We start from the raw sequence: 25,168 nt of genomic DNA, 5'->3' as shown, positions 1-25,168 counted from the left end.
TCCCAACTTGGAAGTAAGTTTAATGAGGCAATTATTAACTAAACGCACCTCAAAATTCTTCACTTCTGACCTCTTACATGAGCGTGAAACGAGGGACAAGTGAAGGCATCACCAGCTTTTGAGGAAGGCGGGATGAGTTGTAGCTTACACGAAAAGAGCCAATCAGAGGTCAGATTTCCACATAGCAACCCCAATCAGCGCAGAGGGAATGTCTGGTTGCGAAGGTAGTGGCAGTTGTGGTGTGCTGCTGGAAGAAGCAAGTGTTTTCACTGGGCTTGTTTGCTGCTAGTTTAGTAGCAACATTTTTGCCCATACATCTGTTAAGTTTGGCGCCTAACTAACAGGCGTGTTACTCTCTCGCTTAATAATTATGCTCTCCGCATGTTAATATTGCAAACTAGCTTGCGAGGTGAACGTAACCTTGTCTGAAAAGCATCTTTGAATATAATTGGAACATACGATGCCATCCCCGATGGAGGGATCTTCAGAGAAGGTGACCTCTTTACTTCTGTGAAACATGAGCTGAAAAATGGTAAGTTTAACTTCAAACGCAGTCAGATTTATTGCTGGTTATCTTTAGTAGACACGTGTCCGGGGGGAAATGTTAGCTGGCTAGCTGTGAAGAGCTGTCACTGTCAGTGGGCATTTGTACTGAGCGCGACCGTTAAGTCCCGAACATGGCAGAGGAAGGCTAACGTTAGCTGCACTTATTACTGAGGCTGCTGCTGTCTCACGCAAACAAACGTTACCTAACCATCTCACTAGCTAGTTTATAACGCTGCCAAGGAAAGAACATTAGCTTCAGCTACTAATTAACGTGTTACCTAGGCTAAATAAGACCATTGACAGAGATTGTAAGTAGATAATGCCTGTCAACGCCTTAACTTAAAGTCAATAGCCATTTAATTGAGTTGGTTTGTTGTCACTGCCCGGTCGGAGCAGACTCAGCTGCAGTGCTGCCAAGTGTCAGGAGTACATGTTAGCTTGGTTTCATTCTGCAGTTATACATGTGCAGTGGTGTAAAGTAACTAAGTAGATTTACTCAACTACTGTACTTAAGTTACATTTTTGAGGGACTTGTAATTTACTTGAGTATTTCAAATAGTGTACTTTTACTCCACTACATTTATTTTTATACTTAAATTACTTTTGCAGATTTGGATTTGGAGTAAATCCACAAGCTACCTTACACTATTGGAAGGAATTATAATAAGCTTCACCTTTACCAGCTGTGAGAAACACACTGCTGCATCCATACAAATATATAATTTTGAAATCAGCAAATCTGCATCTGAGTACTTACTTTAATTGAGCTACTTTTATTATATTGTGATGCTAATGATTTTGTCCCTTTACCTACGTAAGATTTTGATCGAGGACTTTTACTTCTAACAGAGTATTCCTGATCTCTGGTAGTTCTACTTAGTACAAGAGTACTTCTTCCACCTCTGATTACCAGATGTAAATTATGTGGTTCTGTAGTTATTGCCAGGTCTGTTAGCTAACTTCTCTTATCCAACAAAGAAACAGACACAGCTGCAGTGGCTGCAAGTATCAGGAGTAAAATGTTGGCTTGTTTTCATTCTGCACATTATAACATGTGTGTACATCAAGAGTCACATTAGACACTGTATGTTCTGGTAGACTGGTGCATTGCTTTGACTCTTGGCTAGCCTTGTTAAATGCCTAACATCCACCCTCAAGCTAAAACTGTCACGGTAGTGCTGAATCCTACTGGCTTTTGTTGCAATATTTAGACTGAATGATAGTAAGGTTGTGGGGTGATGTACATACAGTACAGCATCTCAAGAACGTCAACAGGAATACAGTTTAAAGTTACACATAGTGCATTTGAATGTGATTTTGAATAGAGTGGCTTCAATTGCAGAGGGCTGCTGAATGAAGTTGGAAACTGGCTAAGCTTGCAGACTGGATTATAATGGACACGGTGCTGCTGTTCAGGCTGCAACATGGACTATGCTGCACTCCCATCACTGCCCTGCCCTAAAATATGCAGTCAGTCAGTTTTTTGGAGGGAAATTGCACACATGTGAGCAGCTGTATTACCCTCTGCATTGGACCCTGCTGTAACAATCTGACCTAGTTTTGACAATACAGTAAAAATAAAAAAGATTTAAAAAAAGACCTACTTAGTCCATTCAATTAGTCAGAAATTGATTGGCAACGACAATCCTTTATTCGTTTGAGTCTTTTTTTCAATCAGAAAGGAGTAAAAACAATTCCAATATTCTCTGATTCCCAGCTTGGTTTCTCTTGCCATAATTGTAAACTTAATATGTTGTAGGTATTTTGAATCGAACAAACCAAGACATATGAAGACAGGTTTGGATTTGTGAAGTTGTGATGGCCATTCAGTTCACGTTTCCTTGAGTAAACAATCAGTAATTAATCAAACAAGGATCAGCAAATTGTTAATAATGTGTCCAATAATGGAAAATATTTGGTAGTTCCAGCCTCAGACAGAATATTACTTTTGCGAAACAACCTAGGGTCAATTTTGTTGAAATTCGATGGCCTGCTTTTAAGTTTGATCATTTATGTAGGATTTAATTTAAGGAAAGTGTTTTCTTCAGAGGAACTTAAGCATTTCTGTCGCCGCAGACTGCAGAGATTCTGCTTGTCTCATAGTAAGGAATCATCTGGTTCAACACCTCTGTCAGTCTATTAATAAACACCTAAACTCAAATTGGGCCATGGCAGATGAGCTTGACAAGGCTGTTATGCAACCTGAACCCCTGACCTCAGATTCGAAGGACAGCGTTGTTGTTTTGAGACGATACAGTATGCACCAGTGTCTAATAATTGCACCTTTACTTCTGTGTGTGCCTGGAGAAGCAGCAGAAAAAGATGAATCAAGACCGCTGAAATATGCTAAGTAGCCTATTTTCAGACGTATGAGACAGAATGAATGTTGTCACTACAATGGACACGCTTGTGTGAGAGCGTGCGATTCTCAGTCAGCTGTACTGGGAGACCATGATTGAGAAAGACAGGAGGAGTCACAGTGTTGGCTGACTTTACTAAAGATCCCTGATGGAAGATAATGACCTTTTGCTGGTTAATGTAGCAAGTATATTTGCTGTGGCATGGAAGATAATCTCATCCTGGCATCGGTGTTTTACATGAAGCAACTTTGCATGTGTCTTCATTATTTGCACAATTAAACAAATTCACCTGTTTTGACTTTCCCAGGCTGCTGCTGTTTTGCTATGCGTTCATTGACAACAAAACAGACTTTTATGGCTTTATCAGTGTTCAAGTCGCTGGTCCTTAAATTTAAAGCCCACTTTTACAAACCTTTAGCTCAGCAGAATTTGCTTTTTTTCGCCATAAAAGCGGCATGACTGAGAGTGTTTTTGTATTCAAAATGAAATCTAAGAATACGGTATGTATAACGTGGGCACCACTTACAAAATAGAAAGACTGTAAGGTGATGCAATGCGTTCTCTGGTGCAGCTTTTGGCAACTTATTAGAACAGCTGGATCAGATTACAATTTATTTACAACTTGGCCGCATCAACCGTATTCTTTAGACATGAGATGTGAGAATTTCTTGACTAATTTTATCAATGAAATGTTTTGTTAGTGAAAGGCTTGGTAGGTCAGGCCTCAGTTGTCTTAATGTGGGACAAATTACGTAAGTGGGAGTGTGGACTACAAAGAGAATTGAATATAAATATACATTTTCCTGTCTCAGCTGAAAGAAATCCTAATTTGGAAAGTATTTATGTTTTTCTTTGCTAGCGACTCAATCATTGTGTGTCTTTTTGTACACATAAAATATTAATGGACATCAGACCCCTAAGGGACTCTCTACTCTATCTACTCTAATGATTTCTAACAACAAAATGTAACATGACATTTGTTATTGAATTTTCTACAGTACTTTATAATTCAAGCCACTTTTGTTTTGTAACATGAAATAAATGGTTATATCTGATTCTAATACTTTACGTCTGCTCTGACTTCAGCCAACCTGACGGGCCACGTAGAGAGAGTGGGCATTGAAAACTTGAGCTGTTGAAGGTGCTTGGCACAGGAGGTGAGTAACATGTTAAACTGTGTGTTGACCACAATGTGACATTTACATGATAGTGTTCATGCCATGTGTTTTCTAGATTGATCAGCATGTCATAGCATTCATTCCTGCCTTTTTGCACTGACCTTTGCTCTCTGTCTTTGTTTATTTTAACCACCAGCATATGGCAAGGTGTTCCTGGTGAGGAAAGTGAGTGGCCATGATGCAGGGAAGCTGTATGCCATGAAGGTTTTGAAGAAGCCACAATTGTACAAAAGGCAAAGACTGCTGAACACACACGCACGGAGCGGCAGGTGCTCGAACACATCCGCCAGTCTCCGTTCCTTGTCACACTTCACTATGCCTTCCAGACGGATACCAAGCTGCACCTCATTCTTGGTTAGACTTTCTTAATAGGAAACTGCCTTCTGTGTTATGTTTATCAAGAAAAATAAAAGGTTAATGATTGTCTTTAATAAAAGTTTTTTTTAACAACTGAATGAATTAGTATAATGAGTATTTGCTCTTTCCTAACAGAGCCATATTATTTGATGGAAACATGACATGCATGATATCATCTCTTTTTGAATAGATTATGTAATGGTGGAGAGCTCTTCACAACATTTGGTGCAAAGGGTGCGATTTAAGGGAACAAGAAGTTGCCCTGTACAGTGGAGAGATTGTGTCAGCGCTGGAACATCTACATGAGGTAATTCATAGATTCTACACAACCAAGGCCTCTTGTATGTTCAGGACTTATCTATTGATGGTTACACTTACCCTTCTGTCGTTTTATTATTGCAGCTTGGCATTGTCTACCGGGACCTAAAACTTGAGAATATTCTGCTGGATTCAAGTGGACATATAGTTCTCACAGACTTTGGCCTCAGTAAGGGAATTTGATCAGGTACAGTACATACAAATACCCATTCATTCCATAAACTGATGACCCAAAGAGAACAGAAGAAGCAGATTCTCTCCTAAACTCTTTTAACATTAATATATATATTTCCCCAAACTTTCATTAATTTTTGCTCATGTAGTCAAGGATTATAATGGTTCCCTGTTGAAAAGTCCTTAAAAAAAACGAATAAAAGTGATGTTTTTCATTCAGTTTTTTATCACCAAACGATATTAATTATATCCTTGAGATCAAACAAATGTGATGAATCCATGTCCTTCCTCATAAAACACATTTTTCTTTAAAATACGTCAGATGTAAATCAAGTTTTTCAGGGTCTTCAATCTTGAACTGTTGTCAGACAGTCCACTCCATTTTCAATAAAACCAAGTTTTTTTGTTATATTTTTAAAATGAGTATTTTTTTTTGTGCATTTGTGAACACAGATGGAAAAGAGCGTTTTCTGTCTGTGGCACCATTGAATATATGGCTCCAGAAATAGTGGAAGGTGGAGAGTCTGGACATGACAAGGTAAGATGTAGTTTTATGTTTCATGTTGTCGTCTGTTTATCAAAAGAAGCAGCCTAAATTCTCCTCTCTGTATTCCTGGATGTGTGCCCTGCAGTGAGGTGTTTCTTTTAGCGTGTTAAGCTTAAGTCACGGGTGGTTTGCTTTCATTCATTCCAGGCGGTGGACTGGTGGAGTCTCGGCGTTTTGATGTACGAGCTTCTGACTGGCGGATCCCCCCTTCACCGTGGATGGAGATGAGAACTCGCACACAGACATCGCCAAGTATGGGTTTCTCCCTGATCATCAGCCACAGTTTTCATCTAGCCTTTAATTATAATCACTGACCATGTCTGTCTCACACATCACAGGAGGATTTCAAAAAAGGATCCTCCTTTCCCCAAAGATATGGGACCTCTGGCCAAAGACCTCATCCAGCGACTCCTCATCAAAGACCCCAAAAAGAGATTGGGCTCAGGCCCTAAAGGAGCGGAGAATGTAAAAAAACACCCATTTTACCAGGTGGGTCTCATTGCTTGTCTTGAATATTTCATAATATAAAAAAAAGCTATGTAACAGAGTGGGCTGGTAATCTACATAATGGGGCTGCTTTAAAAGTGCACCTATCATGCTATTTTTAGGCAATAGCATCGGTCTCAGATATATACAAATATATAAAAAACATGTCTATCAAGTGTTTTGCTCAAAATACCAAACAGATCACCCATTCTAGCCATGCCTCATATCCCTCTATTTCACTTCCTGTTTCAAAAGTGCTGATTTGGGGTATAAAGCTTAAAAAAATTAATGTGATAAAGAAAAAAAAAAAGAGGAGAGGGCTGAGCTCATGCGGGACCCCTATTGTCGAAACTAAATACTGCGGTGATGAAACGCCATATCATGGATTATCAAGGATTATTTCTGAAACAGTATGGAGCTCAAAGGCTTTCTCTCTTGCCGGTTATACCACAAGGTGAGCTCCTTTTTATATCCAGCTTCTTCACACACATGCTCTCCAGTACAGGTTAGCTCTGAGTGTAGCGATGCTAATGTAAACACCGACCATATTACGTCCAAAACAGTCGGGCATTGTTTCTGATAGCAACGTTTCTGATAGGGCCGTGGGGTGTAAAGCCAGCCTACATTTCCGATATTACGTCATATCGGACGCAAATCTGGATCAGCTCCGTTGTAGCCCCGTTTTTAGAGATTTGGGTACGGAGGAAAAGAGAGGGTTTTATTTTCTGACACTTTGTGAGTTCCCTGACACACCGGGGACACATATTTATGTATACTGTAAAAGACATCCAAAAGTGCATTTTGCATGATAGGTCCCCTTTTAAGTGAGGAGCATTTAGAAAACTGTTTGTTTAAGCTGCGTTAATAAGGGATAGCGATCAACCAAAATGTATTTTTTCCAAACTCATTTTAGAAAATTAACTGGGAGGACTTGGCAGCTAAGAAGGTTCCCGCCCCGTTCAAGCCAGTGATTCGGGACGAGCTGGACGTCAGCAACTTTGCCGAAGAGTTCACGGAGATGGACCCCACCTACTCTCCTGCAGCTCTGCCTCAGAACTGCGATCGCATCTTCCAGGTAGGGAGAGCGTTACAGGATGTTGGACAACCAGACTATTTTTTGTTGTGACTCATTGTTTTGTTAGCACACATACTCATTCCTCTGTGTTCTTTACAGGTCACTGCACAGGACAACATTTGTTTTTGCATTTGCTCTGTGCTCATGTTTATCTGGGCTTTGGTTGCAGGCAGTGTGAAATGTTGACACGGATGAAAAAATGCATTATACATTATCCACTTTTTGTCTGTGACTATATTTGACATACTCCAGCGCAATTGAAGTAATCAAGTGAAGTTTTGAATGTCCTCAAAAGGTTGCTGTAAGTCAACATGAGACTGTCTGTGTGCACTGGTATTCAAATTGACTAAAGAGGCTTTTATTGAGGTAATTGCTGCCATATGCAGCTCTTATTGAAGTAACAGATGTGAATGACTATTTTTGATGTAGCTTTGAACCATAATATGGCCCACAACTCTATGCCAGCTGATGGCTGTCTGATGTATTGCATGAAATTTCAACTCTGATTGCCTTCTGGATCCTTGAGCTGGGTAGATCAATAGATCCATTAACGGGCTTCTCTCGTGGAATAAAAGGTTACACTTTGAGAGCATCACCACGTCTGTCTCGGTTACGCCTTCAGTCTTTGATTGCCAACTTCATCTTGGCTTTTTTCGCACTCAGCTGCCATTCACATAGTCTGAAATTTTGTGGTCTTTATAATTTGCAAGCCTAGCAATCTCTCAGATAACGACAGCAATCCCAATTTTAAACTGTGCACTTGCTCCCCCACGGTGCCTCACAAAACAAAATTAAAATTGCATTAAGAGCGCCAAGATGTAATTTCACAGCAGAGCAATCAAATATTCAAGCCCGGCAATTTAGGGCATCTCATTCATTCACCACCCATCCTTCCGTCCATCTATTGCTGTCACTACATACCACACAGCTGTGTGTGTGTCGGGGGAAAAGGGAGAGAGAGAGATTAATGCCAGCTAAAAGCTTTGGGCTCCCCACAGCTGGAATTAGGCAGGCAGCGCCTCCACAATGACAGCTCTGACAATAGGAACAGCTGGACAGCCGCTGCCACTCACTGTGGAGCTGACAGGCTGCTCCGACTTAAAGACTTGAGGAAAGATGCAAAACTATTTTAAGTTTTACAGTAAATACGCAAATACAAAAAATACATGTGTCTAAAAGTAGTGTTTGATTTCCATTCAAACCTGATACAATTTTACAAAGTAAATGTGATTTGAAATGTATTTCATATTCATTCTCTTATAATTGTTTACCCAAGATCTTCCTCTATTTTTTGTAAAAAGAAAATGAGAAAAATAAATTAGGTAAAAACTAAACACCAAAATATAGTTGACATTTTGTTCTACCTTGTCATTAGTGCTTTCACAGGGTGTCCGCGGGGTCTAAAAAGTATTAAAAGTTGATGAATCAATTTAGCGAAAATGAAGGGCTATTAAAAAGTATTAAACGGCATTTTCCAAGGTATTACATTTTGTAGCTTGTTTTTCAAAAAGTATCTAAATCGTCCAAAGAGGTTGTATTCTACAGTTTGCCTGAATGTAATCATTGCGTAGGTGTGTAGTGTGATTCTTTGTAGTTTATTTATGGCATCCCGTTGGATTTGACGTCATCTGAACAGGACATCGCACGCTCACGGCTTGATAGCGCGCGAAGCTCCGTTTACGCCGGTTGTTAAACAACATCGTTATGGGGAAATGCAAGTTTGCGTCCAAATGGTTGGAAGATAAGGAGGAAGGACAATCCATACTGTATATAGTCAATGTGAGGTAAAGTGTGTCGCCAATGTAACTGGTTAAAACTCAAAGTGGCGATGAGGTCTTAAAATGTATGGAAAGGGGTCTTCAAAGGTATTACATTTGACTTCAGGATTCCTGCATATACCCTGTTTATCATTTCAAGTAAAAATACAATGAAAAGACTCTATAAATGTCTGTTATACATTAGATAAAGTTTAATCAGGCTCTTACTGAGGCTGCAGAACTGGATGTACTTTTCTCTCTGTCCTTATAGTCCTTCCCTCACTTTACAATGTAAACACGTAGACTTCATGTGTTTCTGTGCAGGGCTACTCCTTCATGGCCCCCTCCATCCTGTTTAAGAGGAATGTGGTGATGGACGACCATCTCCAGCTGTGTGGGGGCTCCGAGAGGCCCCGCTCTGCCGCGGTGGCCCGCAGCGCCATGATGAAGGTGAGACGGATGGACTTGGATCCTCCAGCACAAACACACTTAGGCTAATGGCTGCTGTCACAGACACGTGAGATTTTTTTCCCCCCTATCTTCTCCATTTCACTCAAACTTGTGTTCCTCACAAATGTTTAGATTCAGTTGCCAGGCATGATCCTGTTTATTTAATTATGTTTATCAGTGAATACACTGGTGTATCTGTCCAGCGTAATGTTTTCTGAGAGGCAGCTGTGCGTTGTTGTTTTGTGGGCTCACTAGGTTTCAAGCGTTTTCATCAACGTTCTGAGTAGCTGCTGCAAACTTTGCTGTTTTCAAGATTTATTACCAGATTTGTTACATTGGTGATGGGAACTACTATTAATCATTCTAATGATTTTCAGTCCAGCCCCAAAAGGTGCAATGTTTAATTAATCAACAAAATTCTAGACATATCAAATAGAATTTCCATGACTAATAGCCTACTCCCTTTTTTGGTGCTTACTCACTTCAGAAAGGGGAAGTTTAAGACGAGCAGTCGGGCAACTGTATGCTTCCAACTCCATAAAGCCTCAGCTCACCGTGCTAAACAGGATTTTGTGCGATTTTCTCTCTCAGGAACAGGAAGCCAGTCAACAGTTTCCTATCTTGTCTTTAAGTGATCTCTCATATTGTATCACAGATCTAGAAAATCTACATTTGCTACTTCCAGGTGTTTTGCAGATGCCTTTGAAAACATTGCACAACAAGAGAAATGTGCTTGGTTCCTCATTGTTTTGCATACGCATTTTATAATCACATAGAATAAGCAATACTTGTGTCTGGCTGTTGGCACTTATTATTGAATTAGGTTGCATATTTAATATAAATACCGTAAATAAGACTCCTTAGACTTCAATTTGAGAACACATGAGAGAGGACTTGTATGCCTCGCCCACATGAATTGTGTTTTTTCGTGGAGAACAAGACAACATAGGATCTCTAAAGAAGAAGTTCAAAGAACATGATCTGTTGTGTTTGGTAGCAGTAGTTACAGTATTTTGTAAGAAAAGATTAAAAAACAGCTGTCGGGCTTCAAATATATTGCACAATATCTGCACATGATCATAGGAAAAGCAGTGTACAAAACATTTAATTAAACAGAAAGAACTTAGTCTCATACTATTTTTTTAATATATTTGACCAAATGCTTTCCTGTCCACTGTCTTCAGGACTCTCCTTTCTACATGAACTATGAGATGGACCTGAAGGACAGCGCTTTGGGAGAGGGAAGCTTCTCCATCTGCAGGCGGTGCACACACAAGAAGACCGGACAGAAATACGCAGTCAAGATTGTCAGCAAGAGGTACAAACTCACATCCTGCTCTCCTCAGATGTGTTTGTCAACTCTGATGCTTCTGGCTGTGTGATGTTCATGCTCGGCTCCCTCTTTCTCTCACTTAGTAAATTCTCAGCCAAATCATACACAAAACATAAAATAGGTATGTTATCTTAAAACCTATGAATACAAAAAAAATCCGAATTTGACTCAATTTCAACATGTATCAGATTGTATTTGCTCTATTACTCTGTTAAGGGTTGCTAGATGTGGGTTAATTAAATGTAAATACATCTGTTCTCACAAACAAACTGTTACAAAACAAGCTTTGATCGTGTGTGTGGACTGCAGTCCTACACTACACTCCTCCACTGAGTGTGTGGCACCAAATATTATAGCTATAATAAGAAAGCACAAACAAATATTATGTTCCTGAAGACTTGTTCACACTTTTCTATCAGCACCCTATTGTTTCCTAACTATTTGTTAGTTGTAGTTTGTGCATGTCACGGTAAATAAAATCAGCAAAGCCAAACTGCACGTACAAATTCACGTTTGCTACTTATAGAGGAATATAAAAAGGGGCGATCCTCTATGAATTATGGGATCAAACTGGGCATTAGAGAATGACAACCTACTGTCAAAAGATTATATTTGACAAAGTAGAAAATGAATGGGTGATATTCTGTCCCCTTTTTAAATCCTACTTTTGCACATTATTTTTACAGGCACACTTAATATAATAATTATTAAAACTGCAGAGTGGCTTGTGGCAATTAAAAAAAACCTATAAAAGGAAACAGAACTGGGCCACGTTCTCACTCTACTGTGTATGTGTGTATTTATGTTGTATTCTGTGACAGTTCTCTGGCTTCCTGCTTGTGTTTGCTGCAGGATGGAGGCGCAGACTCAGCGGGAAATAGCAGCCCTGAAGCTCTGCGACGGCCACCCTAACATAGTCAAGCTACATGAAATCTACCACGACCAGGTAATCTTAGCTGATACATTTACACAGCCATAAATTCTGTTTTGCATGGCTCTCTGTGGAGCCCTTAATAAGTCCTGGAACCGGAACGAGGCAGATTAATAGGGAGGTCTATCTTTATCTCTCCTTTGTATTGTCCCATAAACATTTCTCCGTGTGCCCGATATTTCACACCAAACGTATTTATAAACTGCAGCTGGACAGTCCCCCATTCACACCGCTGAATAGAAACAACCTAGATTTACTTGTGTTGCTAATCGAGCCGTACACTCCAACCAAACTAAGTGTGTTGCAAATGTAGCTCACCCGGGTTATTGGGAAGGTGGACCGTGTGGCTGACTGTGTACAGGTTCATTATCCCCGCTCCTTCAAACCCAGGAGCACCACTTTAGTCCTGATGAGCTCAGTGGGGTTATTACTGTACCTCGGAGGCCTGTGACCCAGATCAAAGCCTCGCCTCAACGCAGTCCTGCCTTTGTTCCCCAGACTGAGCGCTAATGAGAAACTCTGCCCCAACGCCCAGACACATTATTCCCTTCCCACTTTGTTTGGCCCCTTTCACTTTCACTCAATGCTATCGTTTGATTTCACCATCATGGCATCAAGGATGGGCTGTTTTGCTTTTATTTATTATGCAACAAAAAGTTCTCATCCATCATTTCACATGTTAAGATTTCATTGTGCAGCAAGCTGTGAAAGCAAGATTGAAAATATATATATATAAAAAAAACACACAAAAATAGTTAGGATGGTTTGTTCTACTTTAGACAGGGTTCTTACGGTCATTAAAAACCTGGAAAAGTCATGGAAATTCAAAATGCTAATTCCAGGCCCTGGAAAAGTTATGGAAAACAATATTTTCCCCAAAGTTTTGGAAAAATCATGGAAATGTGACTAAAGTTGCATCAAATATAATCTATATTTATCTAATCGCCGAAATAGTAATACTATAATGATAATAAATACTGTATCGTATAGTAAAGAAAACGTAAAATGGCATTTAACTGACGAGGTATTTTGCTGGTGAGAGATTTTAGTTGCTTTATCCTGTAGAAGCTAGTAAGCCTACTATTTGATTTGTTTTAGATAGGCACAACATGTTTCATATGCAGACCTGATTTTCCTGTTCCATGTTAAAATAAACAATTTTCAGTGGTATCGCTGAGAGAGTAGTTTTTTTGGTCATGGAATATTAGGTAAAGGTCATGGAGAAGTCATTGAAAAAAGTGTATGAACCCTGTTTAGAGCATCTTCAAAGAATAAAGGTTGTACATTTATTTTAAATGTTTTGTGTGTGTGTTTTCTCTGCAGCTCCACACGTTCCTGGTTCTGGAGCTGCTGGGTGGAGGCGAGCTGCTGGAGAGGATCCGCAGGAAGCAACACTTCAGCGAGACAGAGGCGAGCCGCATCATGAGGAAACTGGTGTCTGCCGTCAGTCACATGCACGACGTAGGAGTGGTGCACAGGGACCTCAAACCGGAGGTATTGGATCAGTGCTTTTTCAGCCACTTTTATAAATTCTCTCCATTCTCTAATCGCATTTCTGTGTTTAACTAACTTTTTTTATGTATATAAATATATATATATATATATATATTTTTAAGATTATCTTTCGATCCCGTTTGAATTGTGCCACGAATTACACATATGATGTTTGTCAATTTAAAAGATAATTTTACAAGTCAAAAAAAAAAAAGTGTCGTAAAACTGTGAAGTAACACTTTTTTGTGTGAAACCGCTCAATGAGCTACATCTCCCGTCTCGCACCACACACCAAGACGGCCGTCACGTTGGCACATTTCTCTTCTTTCTTTCAGAATGAGGCGAAAAGTATTAAACGAGGTGAAAATCACTCCAAGTCTGTGCATATTGAGAGCTGTACATACACACAAGGGGAGTTAGTCGGTTCCGTAAGAGCCAGCATGCGGGACCGGGATTCTGGGATTTGTAGTCTTTCTAGTTGCGTATTTTTCATAGTCTTATATTTCAAAAATTTTACGACAAACTGTGACTTTTTTGACTTGGAAATTATTTTTTAAGATTGACAAACATCATATGTGTAATTCGTGGCACAATTCAAACGGGATCGAAAGATAATCTTTCTGTCCCCATTGACTTCAATACATAATTTTTCCGAAATAAGGTTCCATGGGTCGGAAGTAGATGGGCGGGACTTCGCCTCTCTATGGTTACCCATTTGTAATCCCCCCCCCCCCAAACACACATGCAAATTCTCACTCTCAGCCATTAGACTACACTCACCCAGTGGCTGGTGGTGGAATGCATCTTTTACAAGAGTTGGTTGGCAAATGTGATTATTAAGAAGAAGAAAAACCTTACTCTGATTGGTCGGGAACATATGGGAGCATGTGTAGCTAACTTCTACCTGACATCAGAGGCTAGTGAATACAAAACAATTGAAAAAACAACTGGCGCAACTGCAACATGATTTGGCTATTTCTCTGCTCCATCTGACGATTTAGATTAATTTTCCCCAGAATAATTCAATAGAAGTTAAATTCCCCATTTGTTTGCCCTCCACTGTGGCCTGTAGCACGATCACTGACTGCTAATTTCCAATCCAAAATAGTTTTCAGTTTGAGCACAGTCTGTGTTTTTGTGATGAATACAGACACCCTGGATCATAAGCTTTTAAAACAGAATAACTGTGTTTTTCTGAACTTTGTTTCATCTGTTGTATTGTCATTATGACTCTGCAATCTTCCACCGAACAAGAGTACAATTGTTTGACCCTAACATGTACCTGGTCAGACAAGTCTTGATGTCCAATTCAGTAAAACTCTCGAGTGGGCCAGTTTTTGCTGAGCAGAAAGAAATGATTGCTGTCCGTGTCTCCAATTGCTTCGTAGAACCTGCTCTTCACAGACGAGAGTGAGAACTCCGAGATAAAAATCATAGACTTTGGTTTCGCTCGCCTCAAACCGCCAGACAATCAGCTCCTGAAGACGCCCTGCTTCACCCTGCACTACGCCGCGCCTGAGATCCTCAAGTACGACGGCTACGACGAGTCATGTGACCTGTGGAGTCTGGGGGTCATTCTGGTGAGTGCTGGGGGACATCAGAGCGGCTCAGGTTCAAACTAAATACGAATGATTATTCAACTCTGCGTTATCCTGAGGTCATCTAAGCCAGTATTGCAATTTCAGTTGTTTTTATGAATCAAATACCATGCCATTGTTGGACACAGTTTTTAAAGACTGAGTATTATGTGCTTGTCTTTTTTTCTTCTTATATTGGGTAACCTGAGAACTTGTGGCTCATACTATGAAATGAGGGTGAAAGAAAAAGAAAAGTTTGTTGGAGGAACTGATGGAAATTGGTGTAAAATTATAAATAAGTTGCAAAACATGCGCTATCTTTGGCATTACTGTAATCTTTAGTGGACTTAGGATGCTATGTTAGGGCATCACTATGTTAGGGCATCACTATGTTAGGGCATCACTATGTTAGGGTATCACTATGTTAGGGTATCACTATGTTAGGGCATCACTATGTTAGGGCATCACTATGTTAGGGCATCACTATGTTAGGGTATCACTTTGTTAGGGCATCACTATGTTAGGGCATCACTATGTTAGGGTATCACTATGTTAGGGTATCACTATGTTAGGGCATCACTATGTTAGGGCATCACTATGTTAGGGCCTCACTATGTTAGGGCCTCACTATGTTAGGGCCTCACTATGTTAGGGTATCACTATGTTAGGGCATCACTATGTTAGGGTATCACTTTGTTAGGGCATCACTATGTTAGGGTATCACTTTGTTAGGGCATCACTATGTTAGGGCCTCACTATGTTAGGGCCTCACTATGTTAGGGTATCACTATGTTAGGGCATCACTATGTTAGGGCATCACTATGTTAGGGTATCACTATGTTAGGGCCTCACTATGTTAGGGCCTCACTATGTTAGGGCCTCACTATGTTAGGGCATCACTATGTTAGGGCATCACTATGTTAGGGCATCACTATGTTAGGGCCTCACTATGTTAGGGCACCACTATGTTAGGGCACCACTATGTTAGGGCATCACTATGTTAGGGCCTCACTATGTTAGGGCCTCACTATGTTAGGGCCTCACTATGTTAGGGCCTCACTATGTTAGGGCCTCACTATGTTAGGGCATCACTATGTTAGGGCCTCACTATGTTAGGGCATCACTATGTTAGGGCCTCACTATGTTAGGGCCTCACTATGTTAGGGCATCACTATGTTAGGGCATCACTATGTTAGGGCATCACTATGTTAGGGCCTCACTATGGGATCTTTTTTTTCTCATGGTCAGTTTTATTAATGTCACATAATGAATACTGGCCTAATGGAAGAAATTCTTTAAATTAATTAAAGTAAACATTCAATAATGGCAGCATTTATCGTCACTATTGATGGTTCGCTTGAAAAACGTATCCACATCCTCAAACATTTACATGGAGGATTTGGATTCAACTTTTTAAATCGCTGAGTGTTTTTGAATTAATAATAAACATGATATAAATAATGTATAATTCAAGCAAAGTATGTTTACATTTTTGCCATTTAATATTTGATATAATGAGGCTTGTGGCACAGGTTCAAACCCCACTGCAGTCAGCATGTCGTTGTGTCCCTGGGTAAGACACTTCACCCCAAATTGCTCCTGTGGGGATTGTCCACAGTATTGAGTATGTAAGTCGCTTTGGATAAAAGCGTCTAACAAGTAACGCTAAAAGCTGCTAAGGATACCTTCTTCCCATATCCAAATCGTCCGGCAGTGGCTCAGTCAGTAGGGGCTTGGACTGTGAGCCGTAGGGTCGCCGGTTCAAGTCCCCGACCAGACCTAAATATGGAGTGTGGACTGCTACTTGGAGAGGTCCCAGTTCACCTCCTGCCCTGCCGTGGTGCCCTTGAGCAAGGCACCGGACACATTTCGATGTCATTGATGCTGTTTAATAAGGAATATAATTAAACAACAGATCATTGATGAACTCTATTCAGGAGCAACATTATGTGTTTACAAGTCCAGGCCTCCTTTAAACTATCACATTCTACAATTCTCTACAAAAATGACCCGATGATATAAATGTACAAAAAAAAAGTCAAAATCCACAGCTTCTCTTAATACTTTTTTTTCATCATAATGTTAATCAAATCATTTCTAAATCAGAGATGTTGTTCATGTTATCCAATAAATGGAGAAAACATTTGCTGCTGGCCATTCTGATTAAGCAATCAGCTGTTTTTCGTACTGATTTTGGTGTGCACATGTACAAATGCCTGTGTGTGCGTGTTCTCTTAAATCTCATTTGCTTGATATTCATCTCCTGCTCGTGTTCAGCGCTACAACCTCCAGCATCCTGTGGTGAGCTGACACACTTTAACGCTCACCACGAAAATGAAGAGAGCAAGCGGCACCGGCTCTCAGGCCGCACTAATACGAGGCGCTTTTCCCCGGTAGCGGAAATGTCATCCTAATTCAAGCTATTTCTGTGTAGTGGAGGACAATTAAAAGGAGAGGTAGGGAAGAGAAGCAGAGGGAGGAAGGGTGGAGAGAGAGATTTCTGTATTTGGCCACTCATCCGTTCTGAGTCCAGGCTCTCTGTAAGAGTGTTGCTTCACACAGACGCCCCCTGGGGGGAAATGGGAGTAGTGTGTGTCTGAAGATTGATGAAATGTCTCCTGACAAGCTGTGTGTACAATGCCCTGGAAGCAAAATGAGCAGACACAGAAACGAGGGGAGGGAGGGAGAAAGGGAGAAATCCTCCACTGCTAAAAGGGCTGTTCCCAACTACAGTCACCCTATTGAGAAATCTGAGGGTGAATATAAGCAGGCCAAGGTGAGAGGATACTTTTAATCCAGCTGAGCACACCGCGCTGTTTATTGCTGGGTAAACAACACGCAGCATGACCGTGGAATAATGCGGACAAAATGTCAGACAAAAAAAGCTATTTTTAAGATCCTAGACTTTTATAACAATCCCATTTTTCCCAATATCTATCCCCCTTCTGCTTTTGAGTCGAAGGGAAAAAGTTATTTTCTCCAATGAGCGGGTATGTTAATAAGGTCGAGATAGCAGGTATGTTCAAACACTATCTCCTAGTTAGGCATTTCTTGTGCCACGCAAACTTTTTAGATCTTTAGGTCTGTAAACTGTCCTCTTGCAGGGTGTCCGCGGGGTCTTAAAAAGTATTAAAAGTTGATCAATCAATTTAGCGAAAATTAAGGCTATTAAAAAGTATTAAAGGGCATTTTCCAAGGTATTACATTTTGTAGCTTGTTTTCAATAAGTATCTAAATTGTCCAAAGAGGTTGTATTCTACAGTCTGCCTGAATGTAATCATTGCGTAGGTGTGTAGTGTGATTCTGTGTAGTTTATTTATGGCATCCCGTTGGATTTGACGTCATCTGAACAGGACATCGCACGCTCACTGCTTGATAGCGCGCGAAGGTCCGTTTACGCCGGTTGTTAAACAACATCGTTATGGGGAAATGCAAGTTTGCGTCCAAATGGTTGGAAGATAAGGAGGAAGGACAATCAATACTGTATATAGTAAATGTGAGGTAACGTGTGACTGGTTCAAACTCAAAGTGGCGATGAGGTCTTAAAATGTATGGAAAGGGTCTTAAAAAAGGTCTTAAAAGGTATTACATTTGACTTCAGGATTCCTGCATATACTCTGTCTTGGTGTTCTGACTGTTGTTCCCTCTGTCTGCAGTACACCATGCTGTCCGGCCAGGTGCCTTTCCAGTGTCAGGAGAAGAGCCTGACCCACACCAGTGCTGAGGAGATCATGAAGAAAATCAAACTGGGAGACTTCTCCTTCGAAGGCGAGGCCTGGAGGAATGTGTCCCAGCAGGCCAAGGACCTAATCCAAGGTGAGGGGGACACCGGGGGCTTGTCTTAAATCCAATGTGTCGACATATGCAAGAAGTTTATTTTCATAACACGAGAGCTCCGATGTTATGTCACCTTGAGACTGTGGATTAAATCACATATTTTTGTGATTTTAATCCAGTTTTAAGAAAATAAAAATTGTAACGCATGTGAAATCAACCACCATTTATAAAAACAGTGCAATTGATAATAATGCTGAAAAATTGATTATAAGATTACATTTAAAAATATAATAATAGTTAGTATAATAATATAATATATAGTATAATAAGAATTCTAGTTGAATGTTCAGTATAAATAAATGCAAAACTGACTTAACCAGATGGTTGAATTATTGCTCAAAATATTGTACTGTGAAGTAAATACTTTACAGTTGAAGATACATAAACTGAAATGTAGGGTTTAGCTGCTGACGTGTATAAGTACAAGTTTTAGTGACAAGAAGTTAAGGTTTCAGAAGAAAAAAAAATGTAATGTAATTTAAAAATACAGAAATAGTGTAAATTAAAAATAATTAGGACAACATAGGAACATGTCTGATGCCCTTTCCCCTATTTACAGAATACAACACAGTTCAGATGTGATCTCACTTGTTACAAGGACTAAAATAAACAGTGTGACGTGTGTGGTGGTTTCATATCATTTCTAATGGAAGATAAAGGCCTCCTTTACTCAAATGTGAATGAATCTTTCCAGCATTAAAAAAAAACATAAGAAATCTAGATTAAGTTGTTATTTAAAGAGTCAGTGTCTATTTTGAGTGACAACATGTCCCAAAATATTGTCCGTTTTCAATCTTGTTGGCAGCAGCACCCTTTTGTTGATGTCCGCGTCACAGATTGAACTTGTAACCCTCAAAGTAGCTCAGAGTGACTGAGCCTCCTGAGAAGGAAGTCACCTCCTCTCCTGAGTATTTAGAGCAGCAGGTCATTATCCGTGTCTCGTTCCTGCAGAGCTGCTGACGGTGGACCCAAACAAGAGGATTAAGATGTGCGGCCTGCGCTACAACGCCTGGCTGCAGGACGACAGCCAGCTGTCCTCAAACCCTCTCATGACCCCCGACATCCTCGGCTCCTCCACTGCCTCCGTCCACACCTACGTCAAAGCTACCTTCCATGTAAGAAATGACCTGCAGTGTGTGTGCTTGTTTTAGATGTAGGTCGGGAACTCTGGGCTTCCTGTTGAAACATTTGGGTTGTATTGATCCGTTGTTTTCAACCTGCAGCTCAATCATCCAAAGTAAAACAGGCATTTTGAAAGGGAAAATAAATACATTGAAATGAATTGAAAATCTGAATTCCTTTATTCGTCCCACAGAGGAGAAATTTACATTTAAAATAGTCATTAGTTCCCTAGTTTAACGAAGGGATTTGGTTTAGGATTGAATCTTAGAAAACCCCCTTTTCATTGGTAACGCATTTGATAAAGCAACATTTTGGAAAATATGTGATCTACCAAATCTGATATATTCTTTCAGTATCAACCCTGATGCTTACTATTAAATCCAATGCTAAAGGGTTAGCATTGAATAGCAGCAGAAACCCTGAGTTGAAGTATAAGAATCAGTGCATCCCTTGTAAAATGAATAATTCAGATAAAATCTCAACAACTTGCTCAACGATCCCATTTATTTTTATTTTGTTCCAGGCATTTAACAAATGTAAGCGTGAAGGTTTCCGCCTGCAGACGGTGGACAAAGCGCCGCTAGCCAAGAGGAGGAAGATGAAGAAGACCAGTACCAGCACGGAGACCCGCAGCAGCTCCAGTGAGAGCACGCAATCCTCGTCCTCCTCCTCCCAGTCTCTGGAGAAGAGTTTTCCAGAGGGCAGCTCCAAGCCGCAGCCCTGCAGCAGCACCCCCCTCACCACGCCCGCCGACGACACCCCCGCGGCCCTGGGGACGGACTCTGAGCACCAAGCAGAGCATCCAGCCTTCCACTTCTCAGAGGGACAGTGAGACAGGAACAGTTGAGATTCAGACGGTTTCAGGACCTGCAGGATGGCTCGGACCAGCTCCTTTATCTTTCTCTCCGTCCCTGGCAGCCCTCCGATTGCATGGACGTCCACACGTCTCCACACCAAGCATGCAGCAGGAGCAGCGACCCTCTCCTCAGTCTCAATCAATCATCACTAGCAATAGCCTCTTTTCTCTCACGTTGACTGTGTCGATCAGGGACCGGACCAGGAAGAGGTCGCCACCAGGGTCCAAAATGTCAAACACTGCCCTACTGCCCCAGGTCCAGACAGACGATAGAAAGTCCGCAAGCTCGCTCTCCGTCCGCTCCATTCACCCGTGTCTGTCCTCGCCTCCTGAGGTTTTTAAAGGGAAAGTCGTCGTGTTTACACCACGGATGCTTCGTGTTTATGTTTTGTCTAAAGGGAGAGAAGAAACGCAGCGTAGAGAAACGTCCACGTTCACTTCTCTGATCCGGGAAGTCTGCAACGCGAAGCAGAGTATTTATATGTGAATTTTACAGACTGAGATTTATTTATGATAAGCTATATTGCTAACTTATTCATGGTTCAGACCTGATCTGAAAAGAAATAAGGGATACAGTGAGTCCTTTAACGTGTGTGTGTGTGTGTGTGTGTTTTATCAGCTCAAAAGACTGTTTCTATGTGGTCAGATGGTTGTTCATTCATCTATGTAGTCGTCATTAATGCTTCGAGTAGGTTACTGAGACACAGCTAAGTAGACATTGTAAGACTATTATGGGAAAGAAAAGACGGCTATGAGAAAGTTATGCAAGTTCTTTGGACTGCAGTTGTGTCAAAGTAGATTTAAAAAAAAGTAATGTCCTTGTTCATAAGGACTAAAGAAGCAAACCATTTTTAATAGGAACAACCAAATGTGGATGTAGTTTGTTCAGCCAAATGTCTTTTATTGTTGTATGAGGGAGTGCAGCCGCCTGAGGGAAGGTCACCCTACATGGAGAGCTATTTTAGACAGATGTTTGCCTCTGATGTTGGAGTGTGACTACGTCCAGACTCAGCAGTGCTGTTGTTCCACACGGTCTGATCCTCAAGGCAGTATTTAGCCCGGCACTGGATGTGCTTCTTATAACTACAACCAATTGGATTGAGCAGAACATCCCAATTGGAAAGTTCTGATCAGCTTAGTGCGAGGTGAAGGAGTCGAGGCGGTTGTGGTGATGCCAAATGTGCAGCATCAAGTGGCTTCTTTGTCAGATAAAAAAAAAGATCACATTATTGGAGAATGAAAGGGTTTATGTGCCAAAAAAGGCTGGTGGTACATTCTGACTTTTAATGCAATCTAGTGCAAACGTTGCCCATTGTGTCGTTCCCCAAAGTCTTAAAACTTCTACAAACGATCTTCCCTTTATGAAAAACATCAAGTCCCCCGCCCCTTGCTCTATTTACCATGTTGTACTGCATGACTGAAACGGTGATCTTTGCACTATGTGACAGCTCTCACTTTGAGGCAGATATCTGGTTAGTATGAAATCCCCCGTGCATGATGTAAACTGAAACATCAACCTCTTCCTTCTCTTTCTTTAATGGGCTTTTTCGGGCAGATTCTCACTTGATTTAATGTGAGTTTGTTTACTTGCACATTTGAATATGCCCACATGTATGGGGGAGTTTGACTGTTTTCCTGGTGTTTGGATGAAAACACCAAGAACCCTTTTTACAATAGCCTGAATATTTTAATGTCCCGATGTTACAACTCTGGTGTAAACCAGGAGAGCTCGGCGAGTGAACGCCACGCTCTGGTAAATGTTTTTTGAAAAAGTATGTGTTAGTCTGTTTTCAAGGTAATAGTTGAAATACTGTATTCTGTTCATGTCCTGGGTCTCTGTGTTCAGTATGTGAAGCTGCCTCAAACAGCTTCTCGTGCTCAACGAGGACGCAGTGGGACTACTGTGTGCATTCACACACTCCCTCATCTTCTTCCATTTGAATGCACTCTGAATCCGAACCAAAGCATTAACTTCAAGGTAGCTGCTCTAAGCTGCATGAGAAATATCCTTTCATGCATATATGCAAAGAAATGCTTCTTATATTTATGTCACAGTTTCTGTTTGTCTGACTGTTGACAAAAGCTCCATCTCTGAAACTTTTTACGTGTTTCATCAGAGATCCTTTATAGGACCTAAAAAGACCACATCCAGCACATTATCATGCTTTAAAACTATGCATCTTTTTTCACTGTTGTGTTGCTTTGCCATTTCAAACTCACTTCTCAATGTACTTTTACCCTCATCAGCCACAGTGGAAATAGCAGAGTTGTATCCGCGGCCGGTACAACAAGCTGGCATCCTTGAAGCTGAACGCTACGAAGCTCTTGTCTTACTTAGTTCGCATGAGTTCCCTGTTGCTGCCTCATTAAGCCTCTTTTCCTTTGTTTGGGTGTATTAATAGCTCAAGTGGAGGCAGAGGAAAAGTGTCCTATATGGAGCTCCCCTCTGGGAGCCAGGCTCTATTAGCTGAAGCAGTGCTGTTTGTTCCAAAGATATGCCGTGCTCCACACGCTGTGGGACCAGCGCTCTCTTTTTGTAGGGAAAAGAACCGTGTATCACAGGAACGGCTTGGTTTAGTACCAACGTCTCCCGGGGCAGATTTTTAAAACTAGGTTTCCCCTCTTTGATGAACAACTCGTTCAGCGTGCCTCTGTGAAGCAGAGCCGAGGGAGGGGGGCCGGTCTGATTGGACGTCCTGTTGTCTTTGATGCACTTTTGTTTATTGGTTCCCTGGAAATTGACTGAAAGCTACTTTTCCTGAGCACAGTGCTTCCTCTTTTTTTAGCTTTTCTTGGAGTTAAATCCTGAACCAAACCTTTGTAGCGCTTTGCAACATGAATTAGAGGGCTGGTACTTTGAAGTGTTTTGTATAAAGCCGTGACTGCTGTTGTGCATTTTAGAGTCGAAGGATTGGACGGTTCCTGTGAGCGTCTGTCAGTGGAGTTGTGTCGTGATTAAGAGACCAATGTGTGTGCCAAAGCTGAAAGTCTCATCTTGGAGAACACGGCTTTGTGCTTTTTTGTGTGCATGTTTTTCCTGTAAAAGTGGTCATTTTTAGACGGATGCTAAGACATTGTGGCTCTTTTTTGTCCGTTTTTACTATGGAATCTGTCCGTGGTGCTGAAGTGACCAAACCTCTGCTGGAGCTGCAGAAATGACCCGTCGTAATATGACCATTCAAAGCAGTGGTTTCCAACATGGAGACCCCAAGCATTAAATGTACATTTATGTCAAAACACATTTATTAAGACTTTCTTACAGGGAAGATCCACTCGTTGTACACATATACATCTCTTAACATGTCCTAGAGAGAATTTGGAAAACACATTGTTTAAAGCCTGTTATGGAAAAAGTCATGTCACTTTTTTTGGTTTGGACTGATGACTGAAGTTTAAACATCTGGCACCAAAGATCTGGAGGTGTAGAGTTACAATGAGCTTTCCAGATAAGACACAATGTTCACATTTCGGTCAATAGTGTTTAATAACATCTAAGTTAACTTTTAAAAGGTTGGGAAACACTGCTTTGAAGGGTCAGCTTCACTCAAATGACAGTTTTTATAGGATTTGTTGTGTGAAACAAAGCAATTGTTATGAATATGTCCACACTACGAGGTGTGGATTATACACATTACATCTGAAAATAAAATATTTAGTTTTTATTTTAAATTGTTCAGTGCTGAGAGCATCCCAAACATAGAAATATCACAACCATTGTCATATAAAACATAAGCTATAGCACTTGTACTATAAAATACTGGATGTATTTATGGAATTTGGGTGAACTGACCCTTAAATGATCCATTTTTGGGAGAAGATGTTTTACTGTCAGATGAGAGAACTGTCAGCTCGACATTTGGACGTGTGTTTTTGAATTCATTGAGTTGACTCGGTGCTCTAATGTTGACTGAGATTATTGAAAAGTATTCAGTTTGTTTCAATGAGGGAAACACAATTGTTAGAGATGTCATTCAGGGCCTGTGCCAACCTGCCACTTTAGGCATCATCATCATCATCCTCCTCTTCATCACCATCATGCATGCGCTGCTGCTCAGTTCCTGTCCATATTTCTCACGTTTCATCTCTTCTTGTCATATCGTTACTGAGCGTGTCAAAAAGTACTGTAGCAGTGATTCCCTTTGGTCGATATTGAAATGTTTCCAAACACGCAATCAAGCTTTAAAGGCAAAACTTTGCACTTGTATGTTATTTTTTTTTTTTTTATCATGCAATTAATTATTACTATGATTCTTTTGTTGTTTTAAAAAAAAGAAAGAGAGAAAATGTCCTCTTTGATTTTGTGCAGGTAAAAAAAGCGTTAACTTATTCATCCGTCTGTTTCTGCTCCTACATTTCTGAGATGATACTTTGACATGAACCTCAACACCGAATAGTACTTTTACTGCAGTGAATACACACCGTGTGCATATCTGCTTTTTTAGGGCACTGTGAACATCATCCAGGTCTCTGGCACACCATCGATGAGGAAAGAAACCTTGATTTGCTTCAATAAAGGCTTTACTTAGTGGCTGAATATGTACATTTAATAACCTGAAACCAGTCATGGAGGGTCTTTCAATGGACTCTTGCTTCATTGTATTTTTAAAGTGTATTACTGGAGATATTTTCGAATACCAAGACGTGTGTGTGTACTAGACTTAAAGGTGGGGTATGTAATTTATTTCAGAAACACTTTTTGTTATATTCCATGGAATGCTCTTAACATCCCGATAGCAATGAATATCTTAAGTGCTTTGACAATAAATACAT

At 40.6% G+C, this 25,168-nt stretch overlaps 1 protein-coding gene across 1 annotated transcript; it reads left to right on the top strand.

Annotated features, from left to right (window-relative positions):
- The first annotated feature begins 205 nt into the window (after positions 1-205).
- Positions 206-25,168, top strand: rps6ka5 (ribosomal protein S6 kinase, polypeptide 5). Its single transcript, XM_034144474.1, is given in 23 exon segments — positions 206-482; positions 485-532; positions 3,993-4,031; positions 4,034-4,063; positions 4,221-4,298; positions 4,301-4,438; positions 4,632-4,687; positions 4,689-4,748; positions 4,844-4,933; positions 4,935-4,951; positions 5,387-5,471; positions 5,628-5,684; positions 5,686-5,732; positions 5,819-5,969; positions 6,880-7,041; positions 9,123-9,248; positions 10,433-10,566; positions 11,434-11,527; positions 12,836-13,006; positions 14,395-14,586; positions 18,240-18,399; positions 19,372-19,535; positions 20,066-25,168. Coding segments are annotated over 23 exon segments (2,430 nt in total). The 5' UTR covers positions 206-460; the 3' UTR covers positions 20,375-25,168.

Source organism: Trematomus bernacchii, unplaced genomic scaffold, assembly GCF_902827165.1.
Source record: "Trematomus bernacchii unplaced genomic scaffold, fTreBer1.1, whole genome shotgun sequence".
NCBI lineage: Eukaryota > Metazoa > Chordata > Actinopteri > Perciformes > Nototheniidae > Trematomus > Trematomus bernacchii.
Note: the sequence above shows the minus strand (reverse complement) of the source record. Positions and strands in the feature narration are given on the sequence as shown.